This window comes from Squalius cephalus (assembly GCF_949319135.1).
Source record: "Squalius cephalus genome assembly, chromosome: 1".
In the NCBI taxonomy this organism is placed as follows: Eukaryota; Metazoa; Chordata; class Actinopteri; order Cypriniformes; family Leuciscidae; genus Squalius; species Squalius cephalus.
The window spans coordinates 22,099,710-22,111,034 of record NC_137122.1 but is presented as its reverse complement, the minus strand read 5'-3'; the positions used below and the strand labels follow the sequence as shown (position 1 = coordinate 22,111,034).

General features: G+C 36.7%; 1 protein-coding gene across 1 annotated transcript in view; it reads left to right on the top strand.

Moving 5' to 3' along the window:
- Positions 1 to 1,153: 1,153 nt before the first annotated feature.
- LOC307164226 (uncharacterized protein) overlaps positions 1,154 to 11,325 on the top strand; it is a 34,562-nt gene continuing 24,390 nt past the window's right edge. Inside the window, exons 1-3 of the mRNA XM_079880763.1 lie at positions 1,154 to 1,242; positions 10,864 to 10,993; positions 11,162 to 11,320. Of these exons, the coding sequence (XP_079736889.1) occupies positions 1,219 to 1,242; positions 10,864 to 10,993; positions 11,162 to 11,320 (313 nt within the window). The 5' untranslated portion in view covers positions 1,154 to 1,218. The remainder of the gene's footprint in view (positions 1,243 to 10,863; positions 10,994 to 11,161; positions 11,321 to 11,325) is intronic.

The following is an 11,325-nucleotide window of genomic DNA, read 5'->3' as shown; positions in this document are numbered from 1 at the left end:
ATATACACAGACTTTGTGGCTCAGATAAGGTCTAGTTCTGGTTTTTATTATTTGCTCTTGGTTGACATGCATTGCTATCCTGCTTGTGGCCCAGATCTGGCAAACAGAGCTGCCCAAGGGCCATCATTCCACACTGAATGTGGACCAGGGGTGCGTTTCCCGAAAGCATCGTTGGCCAACTATGGTCGCAAGTTCATCGCAATGTCCATTGAACTCTATTGGTAACGACGGAACTTGCGACCATAGTTGGCCAACGATGCTTTCGGGAAACCCACCCCAGATCATCATTCCATATGCCAGATGTGCGCCGGATCTGGGATGTCCCAATGTTCCTATGTGTACATGTATTTGGCTGCTGTGGGAGGCTCATATCCATTTATCCCTGCTGGGATAGGAACAAGAGTGAGGAGTCTTGTCAATTTCTTTATTTTAGCCTACATTGTGAATCTTTTATAGCCTAGTTGTTTTCAAATATTTTATATTGATATTGTGTGAAATTGTATTCTCAATATTTGTTTTTATGCCTGTGAAGCACTTTGAGTTGCATTCCATGTATGAAAATTGGTATATTTATTATTATTAGGCTATTAGGCCTATGATGAATTGATGAATTAAACATGTAGCCTGTGTAATATAAAGGCTACAATAGTTATGTGACAAACACTACACACACACACACAAAAAAAAAAAAAACAGTCAAAAGAAAGACTGCACTGTGTAAAAAAACAAAACAAAAAAATACTGAGTGATCTATAGATCAATAATATAGAAATATAGTAGGCTAATATAGAAATATTTTACTAGCCATATTTTGCCTTCTCAAGATATAAGCTACAAGTATTAATAACTGATGCTCTTCAAAGTCTGTGAATTTCATGAGTAAAATGTTTCCATTGCCAACGTAGGCACTCGGGGAAAACGCATATAGCTCCCTGTTTTATGGAAGTCTTAATAGCATACACCATTTTTTATATCTTTATTTCTAATGATCTTGACATAAGTTATTTTTCTTATGATCTTAGTTGCGATCACGAGAAAACAAGAAAGAAATAAAAATAATGAATGACCTCTTAGGCTTCCGTATCTTAGTTAAAAACAACTCCCTCCCGTTTTGAAAACGCGCCAAAGGTTGGAAACGTCCGAGAAGGGAAACGCCCTGTCTTGTTCATCAGAGTCCACTTGGCACTTGAACTGCTAGAGAGAGATGCTGTCTGCAAGATGGCAGCTCAAATGGAGACAACGGTAAGAATATATTTCACCCTTCTCACTCAGTAAACTGACTGAAGAGGATGGTCTTATAAGACCTTTTTCTCCAGAGACACGCGCGCGCTGCCATTTTTGGAGTATTGTCTCTGAACTTCCATTTTTGCGGTAACAGTTACTTCTGTATATTTCAATGGCATCGCTGTCGAGGAGTAATTAGCTGGTGAAGTGGATTTACTTACTGTAGAGTTAACGAAAGTTATCATGAGCATTGTAATGTTTAAAGCAGATGTCTTAACACATGTCAGTAGACCGGGAAGATTTTAAAACGAGCTGTTAATCATAATAACTGTGTAAGAAATATGGAAATACAACGATTGCATCGCTGGAAATGGGGCGGGACTAAGGTTTTATTGTGTAACGTTACTAGATCGCTCCTCATCAAATTAAGTCCAGGTGATGTGAAGTTCGGATCTTTTTAACTGACTCTCTCGTTCGATCTCGTTCATCAAAATTCGAGTCATTTTGTTCATTTAAGTGGCTTTTACTTTTTTTAACAGCCGAAATTTCCCCGAACACATACATTTACGCAATCCTGAATCCTCAATTTTGAATTAAGACATAATTATAATGTAGCCGAAGATAATTTACAGGGAACATAACTATTTAATTTAGTCTTTCCATGTCACGTGACAGACGCAATGAACGGATCATAAAAGAATCGTAAGAATAAAGTTTTAGTGTTGAATCAAACAGCTCACTCAAGTAATTTACGCCATAATCCAACCATTTCTCAAAAAAAAAAAAAACTACTCTTTCCTTTAATTGTAATCAATTCATTATTCCACAATAGCATTCTGTTAGGAGAAAAAGTATAGCCTACAAACCACAGTTTCCAGGCCAGGAGTGCTTGTTAATAAAATGTATTCAATTTTATGGGTAATTTAGTAGGCGAAAAATTACAGGTTAAAGGGGGGGTGAAATGCTCATTTTCACTCAATCTCCTGTTAATCTTGAGTACCTATAGAGTAGTATTGCATCCTTCATATCTCCAAAACGTCTTTAGTTTTATTATATTTATAAGTGAAAGATTGACTGTACCGAGTCTTTCCGGAAAAAACCGAGCGGCTGGGGGCGGGCCGTGTGGGCGGTGTGCTATAGCTGTGCTAACTGATCTAACAACAACACAGAGAGACATTTGAAGTAGTTTACTCACCGTGACTGCTCGATCCTTAAGCATTAGACGATCTGCAAATAAGTCGATCTGGGCTTTGTTTATAAAACAATCATCGTCGAAATGCAGGGAACAAAGATTCGTGCACAACCTCCGTTGATGCTTCGAAAAAACAAACTCCATCCACTATTCCCTTAACGCTGGGTTCTTTGGGAATCTGTGCAGGGTTGTCTTGCCCTGCCAACCAAAAACCCACTTCTTTGGTGACATTGACTTCCCTAAAAGCCGAGCATAGCGCTTTGAGGTAACGTACTGCTTTCGCTCTCTTCTCTCTCTGGTCTGCGAGTGCGCGCGCGGCCGCGGAGAAGTGCCCTTAGGACCCATATAAGGAAATTCCGCTCTATCTTACGTAAGACAGAGCCATACTCGAAAAAAACTTTCCGAAACTTGTGACAAACCGGAAGGAGTATTTTTGGAACAAAAATACTCCTTCAAACGTACAACTTAACTTTTGAAACTTTGTCCATGTTTAGCATGGGAATCCAACTCTTTAACAGTGTAAAAAACTCAGTATGCATGAAACAGCAATTCACCCCCCCTTTAAAAGAAAATCAAGACCAACAACTTTCTTAGACATTATTAGGAATAAAAATGTGAAGTTAAAAGAGTAGCGTAACTCGAGAGCATGTAGATGTGAATTTGAGAACTTGTACAATAAATATTCGTACTTGTACGCTAAAGTTTACGCTCACAGCTCCAATGTGAAAACCTGCAAAATAAAAAATTTGAAGTTGAATGTTGAGATTTGCACTTTGCAGAAAATAGTCACAAACCTTTATTCTGAATTTGAAGCTTCAGACAAGTTGTCACAAATCTTTAAAACACCATTCACAAAAACACAATGACAGACACAAACTTGTAGTATTTGCACTTATTCTTTCATTCACATCTACAGTACAACCTCACTTAGGCACTTGCAGCTTCTCAAATCGGACACTTCAATTTCACATTTCCACGCCTTGACTTTTGCTACTACTTTCGCGATATATTAGCGGTGGTTGAGTAGCACCGGCGGTGGTTCGCCAAATAACATTTTATTTTACATGAATGCTGTTTTACGTGAATATTATGACACGAGTGAAGCACAAAGCTTTGTTTATAAAATAAATAATAGGTTAGCAATTAAATGTTACATCACAGCCATGAAAACATAGATTCATGCCGAATGAGAGTTATGTCATGTGAGCCCAAAAATGTAAGCTTTGTATTATGTTTTGCGATCTGGTCACCCGATTATCAGCGAATATCTAACAATATTTCATTGGATATTGAATATCTTGTTTTTTTCCCAAATCTCCACTCACGTCTCGTCCATTTACGTAGGGGATTATTAAAGCTACACTGTGTAACTTTTTTAGTTGATTCTTAGCAAATATATTTCAAAAATATATGTGCTCATTAATATATATTTACTTCTTTCAAGTAATAAAGTATTCTCTTAAGTTTATAATCTGCCATTGAAAGTACATACGGGTGAGGGGTTCGAATGCCGGTCGCCATGTTGCCCCTCCATCTTGAAACTACATTAGCCAAAGAGGGACATGCCTGTAAATTCAAGCTTCGCCTTTTGCGTTTTTCACTCAGTGACACCGTGACGAATGCGAGGGGGAGATTCCTCGCGAGTCGCGACTGCCGGCAGATTTGAAAGATAGTGTGGTGTGTGTGTGTGTGTGTGTGTGCGTACTCACATTTGAAAGAGAGAATTAAAACGTCAACGCGACAGACAAATCAGCAAGACCATAGTCAATATTGGAGTAACTTTTCCCAGATGGAAAGAGCCCATGAGGAGAAAAGATTTTAAAACGGACGCCGAGGTTGCCTGCTTTCTTCTCGACAGGTAATTCAGCCTGTTGTAATTAATTTGTGTAAATTCGAAGTTTTATAGTTGCTTGTCTAAACATAGCATGGTTGTGCATAACGCCAGAACGACCTCTAGTATAACTTCAACCTCGCGTCAATGGTGAAAAAGTATTGTTTACCTTGTAACATAAATCTGTGCTGCGACGGATCACAGGTGATGAATAGTTTTAAAGGCGCAATTTTTTAAGCTATATATAAAAAAAGGACACTGTAAATTTTAGTTATTTTTAATTGCTTTTACTTTGTACACATTGTAACGTTAGCCTAATCTGATTATGCTGGGATAGCCGATTCCAAGGGTGACGTTTACCTCCTGACATCTGTCCTGTAGTTTTATTCATTTTAGACGTATTGTTTATTATTGTCATGGACGAAGTCGATAACTGGAAGCCATGTTAATCTTGGAATAATACGGCCACCGTAGGAGTTTAAACGCCCTCGGAATTGAGAGGAACAGAAACTAATTTTCACTGGGTAGTCATATACAATTTCACCGCTAGATGGGGGTAAAAATCACACAGTGTAGCTTTAACGTTTCTTCCTTGGGTTTGCTTTTACCACAGTAAAAATGCGAGTATAATTGGCTTGATACCTTTTTGCCTGCACATCAAATTCTATTCAACACAGTTCGTGTTTGTTATCATGGTAAGGCCCGTCAAGTTTATTTGTATTGCGCATTTCACACACGCTTGGGATTTTAGTTTTGCTTTCTCTGGCTGCACAAATTCAAACACAGCCTAAAAGTCTTGACACTGCAAAAGTTCAAATTCGCTCTTCAGACCTTTTACAACAGGAGAATCAGGAGAAAACATGAAGATTTTAGAAAACAGAATGACTGTCTCTTTCCTGTTCGTGTCCCGCATCCCTCTCAAGGCTATATGACGCATCTTTGTTGGGAAATATAAAACATATGTCTTTTATTAGGTAGGTTGCAGTTCTGGAAAATGGTGGTGCTGGAGACTAAAGGTTTCCTGATGGTTTCACACTTAGCCTAATTCTTCACCTTCATTCTTTTGCAGTGAATGTGTGTCTTTTCTTCTCCACTTGTATTTGACTGGCCCAATGAGCATTTCACTGTCCAATGGTCATGCCTTAACTAGAGCTGGGCGATTTTTTCCCCTAAAAAAATCTGCGATTTTTTTATAAAAAACTCGATTTACGATTCGATTCGATTTTTTCTCCCCCCATTTAAAACAAAATAACTGTGAACTGTAAATATATTTTAAAAATATATATTTATTGTATTTAATTAAAGTGTATAAACATAAACAAAATTGCAAAGGCAAACCCTTTCTCTAACTAAAAATTCACTGTGCAGTGTGCAACAAAGATTGTTAAACATCCAAATTATTTATACTGTATTTGGATTGAGCTAATAAAACAACAAAAAATCCTGAGGTAACTCTTATGCCTGGTTCAGATTACACGATTTTTTTGTCTGTTACAATAGTCACTGTCAGATAACACGATTTTGACTCCTAAAAATCTTGTCATGTCGTAGACAAGAAACATGTCAGACTACACATTGTTTTACAACCAGTCATCGCGAGCCATCTCACACACTCATTCAAGCTCACTCACATAGCCTACACACACACACACACACACTCGCGCGCACACACACACACACACACACACTCACTCACTCACTCACTCGCACATACACACTCACTCACATACACGCACTATCTCTCTCTCTCTCTCTCTCTCACTCACTCAGTCACACACACTCGCTCACTCACTCGCGAACACACACTCTCACTCACTCTCCCTCACTCACTCACTCGCGCGCCGTCGTCGTCGTGGACATAGATATCTATGGTCGTGGAGGACCGTTAAAAAATTAAACAAACATGCTAGTCTTTTTGTCGTGATGTCGTGAAGCATCGAGGGCTGCGCCGCAGGGAGCGTTCTACGGAAACCCTGAAGGAAGATTTGGCGAATGCAAAATGTATGTATTGAGAGAAAAAAAATCTAAAAAATCGATTTTTTGAAAATATGAATCGATTTGACCTACCAACTCGATTTTTAAATCAAATCGATTTTTTTCCCAGCCCTAGCCTTAACTGCAATTTCTAGTATTGCACTAGTATTGCATCCTTTTCATGGGCAATAAAAAAAATAATCTGAGGTAAATCTCTTTTTTTAGCTAATTTGATCTGTAAAAGAAAATGTGCCTAATAATTATGCACTCCTTAATATAAAGTTTTTCATTTCTAGCCTTCATGAATAATTATATGTCACTTATAAATGATTAAATACAAAATTAATAGTAGTAGTTATTAAGATTAATGTGGTTTGGAATTGGTAAAATGTGCCTGGAAAAAAAAATATTATCATAAAATCAACGTGCCTAATAATTCTGCACGCACTGTACACCCAAAAAACATTTCAAATAACCAGACATGATTAAATATATTGCTGTCCATTTAGGATGAAGATACAATTTTATTTGCCCTTTGAAGAAAATAGCCTACATATTTTAAGATTTCTATAAAGACACATAAACTGTTGTGGTGTGAATTAAAGAAACATGCGGACAGCACATTCTCATATAACCTGACACCAGCTTATAAGCACACGCAGCACAAGACTTATTCCTTTCTTTTTCTAACAAGCTTTATTAAATAATATCACAGTTTATTCTGTGTAATATTTATGCATTCCAATATTATCATTTCTAAAAAAATATTAACATTATTTATTAAATATAACATTATTAACCCTCTGAGGTCTGAGCTGTTTTCTGGGCCCTGGAGGTGTTCTGACATGCTCTGACATTTCTGGTTATTTCTGTTACTTGTGAAATTTTCATGGCTAAAGTCTAATTACACTGTATTCAGCACAAACTCTGCTACAATAATATATCAGCAGCATGTATGTAAAAGTTTGTAGTTTTGAGATGATGACATTTATGCATGGTTTGTGAAAATACAAAAAAAAATTCTCACTGAAATAAGGCCATGAAACCCATACTGATTATTTCTTCACAAGACTTTTGAAAATTGTATGACGTAGCCTAGAATATTTGCTGCAAAACTATGTGAAAATGACCCTGACTGCTCATTCAGATAAGACAATATATTGATTTAAAAATTTTACGACGTGTTTTGTGTGAAAAAGCTTTATGCGGGAGCATATAGTAAGTATGTAAGTAAGTATATAGTTAATATGTAAGCTTTTCACACCTGAGAAAGACAAAGAACCTCCCCTAACGGCCCTATTAGGAGCTATCAGGCCCTGTCATTCTGAGCAACCTTGCACAAAGAATGAGGAGATTTAAAAAAGAATGGCTTTTAAATTGTTTGGATTTATTTACAACACAACATAATCCAAAGATACACAACAAATGCCAAAAAAGCACTTCAAAGACAGACCTTTGTGCCATTCCTAAAAACATTGTACCGTATTTTCCGGACTATAAGTCGCACTTTTTTTCATAGTTTGGCTTGTCCTGCGACTTATAGTCAGGTGCGACTTATATATCAAAATTAATTCAGACTGAGATGAACCAAGAGAAAACATTACCGTCTACAGCCGCGAGGGGGCGCTCTAGTTGGCGGAGTTGTTCAGAAGCGACACGGATGATGAAGAAAATGATGAGGAATGAGATCGCGGGAGCTTGGTGAACTTGTACTGGTAACTTGCTTGTTGGACTCGCTGGCTTATGTTAATTTAGCTTATTCAGCCTCCCAGATATTTGTTCTTTATGCTATTGTGTAGCTGAATAACGTGTGCAGTGCGTGTGCGGTGCATATGCTGTGCAGGAGCAGCACGCGCTAAAGTGCTTTCACATAAGCTGCGTTTGCAGTGCGTAACTGACCCGCGGCTGTAACCCCAAACACATTGTATTTCAAATCCAGAAGTTATCAGCAAATTTTATTTAAAAAAAAAAGAAAAAGTTTTTTGTCAGCATTGCGATTCTCTTTATACGTATACTCTTTAATAGACGTATTCACGTTTAAACACAATTTAAACAAACTATTATTCAATGCATTACTTCTATATAATTATATATTAAGTTGCTCAAGCAAGTGGTAAAATATTTAACCATGCACTTATATTAAAATTGCATACATTTTAAATTAAAACTTAAAATTGACAAAAACAGCAGACTCATACCCTTTCTTTTGCATAATTTAAATCTTTATACAATAAATCTTGCATGTCACAAATAACTTGTTTTTCCACCTCCACGAATGAGACGAGTGTTGTTCATTATGTCGCCTTGTTGAAGTAAATTGTAGTTTTCCTTGATTTACCAACGCTTGAAGTAAAAAGATGACTGTGAAAAATAGTAGGCTAGTATTTAATTAAATGCATTTATGATGAAATTACTACATTTTCATGTCAATCTGGTCAATCTGTATTCATTTTGACCACAAACCGTGTGCTGTCACTTTAATTCAGCGCGTGCAGCACAGCAAAAATAGACTCGGTGCGGAAACGATCGCTGCACTGCTGTATACGCACCGCACCTGGAACGGATCGACGGACTGCAACCGCGTGCATTGTGAAAGCTCTGACCTGTTAACAAGGGTACGGAAAAATATACGCACTACAAACGGAGTATGTGTGAAACGGGCGTTAATGTGTTACGTTAACATACTGGACACCTATTCAGTCTGTTGTTCTGTGTGCTACTGTGTAGTTGAATAACTTGCCTTTCCTGATTAAATGTCTGTTCTTGGTCTTGGATTTAGGGAAATAAATTTCTAAATAAAAGCGACTTATAGTCCAGTGCGACTTATATATGTTTTTTTTCACTTCATGAGGCATTTTTTGACTGATGCGACTTATACTCTGGAGCGACTTATAGTCCGAAAAATACGGTACATACCTTTCATTTCCAAGATTTTCACTTTATCATGTTCACGTACAGAGACTCATGTGAATGTTGAAGTCCTCAGTGGCATCTGGGCCCTGAAAAAAAAAAAAAAGTGAACATACTGATATCAAGAGAAAGGCCTGCATGATTTTGGAAATAAATATTAGATTTTTCTGTTCACAGAATTTTAAAATTCACAGAATACACACACACACACACACACACAAATGTTTCCAACAATATATAATATAATGAACACCAGGTTTGTTGTGCCTTGTAGGCATAAGGTATATGCGCAGTGCCGGATAAAATAATAATAACAATAAATAACCTATAGCAGTATAAATCTTCCAAAAGATTTCAGTAACAACTAAGCTAGAGAAAAATATATTGATTATCATGTTACTTCAAATGTTTCCATCCGTTATGATGATATGAAATGAGATAATAATAAAAACATGAAGCCGTTTGGTGCGTTTTGCTTTCATCCAAAATATGATACAGTACATTCAAACGCGATCGCGCTGCAAAATATGATACATTCAAACGCGATCGCGCTGCAAAATATGATACATTCAAACGCGATCGCTATCCAAAATATGATACATTCAAACGCGATCTCTATCCAAAATATGATACATTCAAACGCGATCGCGCTCCAATATAAAACATTATGGTTACCATATACATATCTACGTTTGAGCAGATATCCACAAACACAGTAACAGTAAACACGGGTCTAAATATTATAATATTCCCCATATATCTAGCAACAGTTCAACTGCAACGTGACATTTATGCAACAATAACAAACTAATATGTAAGAATTTCTTACCTTACATCTTTCTTGTCTTCAAATCGCGTTCTTCTTCTTCTGAGGTAGCCTAAATCCAATGTAAGCTCAGGCACGTCTTTCAAACTCGACGAAAAGTGAAGTGAAGTGTTTTGGTGTTTTGTTGTTGAGGTAATGAGCGAGTTCGCGTTCCATGTGGAGATTTGCATGTGAATATCTTTTGCGCGAGTGGGCGTGGCCAAATTAACTGTAATGAGCAAGCGTTTGAGAAGCTGGACATCTTGTTGGTTTTATACAAATTACTTAAACAGAGAATATTTGTTTTCGTTTTGAATCCGATCATTTAAAAGTACACACTTAAATGTTTATAAAGGTATATGGCTCATAAATGTGTGACAAGTATTCGCTGAGTTTTGTTTCAGTTTATAGACGTGCTCAAGAAAAAAAAGTTCACCGCGACGGAGAGGCAGAAAGCACACCCTGTTTATTTTCTTTATTTTACAAAAGCACAATGTTTTGATTTGATTGTAAGTGGACACATACAAAAGGAGAAATATCACAGATTCTTTTTTTATATTTCTTTTTTCTGTATGACCATAAATGACGGAGTAATTTAAGTTTATAGTGCTACAATGTGGAGAAAATCCAGCAAAACGCGCACGCGCGTTTGTCGACCTCAGAGGGTTAATTTATTACATTGTTTACTTGGTCATGGCATGTAACACACACACACACACACACACACACACACACACACACACACACACACACACACACACACATACACATATAGCAAATCCCAATTTAACCCCTGCATGAGAACAACAGAGTACAATGAAGAAAAAAAACCAAAAAACTTGAATTTTACTCAATATTTTATTAAAATGTTGATGTTTTCTGTTGGTAAAGAAAATGCACTGTTTATAAATTCCATGTGTTTTTCAGATGGATGAAGTATTGAAGCTTTTAGAAAACTACAAACTGGAGAAGTTTTACGACCAGTTTGTTGAACTTGGAATTGAGGACGTGAAGGATTTTATTGACGGTGTGACTGATGAGGACTTGGACAACATGAGTAAGATTTATCAACTTTTTGTATTAATAAAAAATAAATGTATTAATTTTTTTTTTTATAGTAAAGTCATTACATGCCGTTACTACAAATCAAATTTTACTTTTTATTTTATTTTTTTATAGTTACTTTAATTATTAAATGACATTCTCTGCTTGGTGTCTCCCAAAGAGTTTAAGCAAGTTCAGAAGAACAAATTTAAGAACATGATCGATGACATTCAGAGACTTGGTTTGGCTCCTCCACAAAAAGGATCATTGAGGAAATCACTTCAGGCATATTTCCTGTATTATTCATATCCAAAATGTCAAGGGCGCAAAGAAATACAAGGTAAG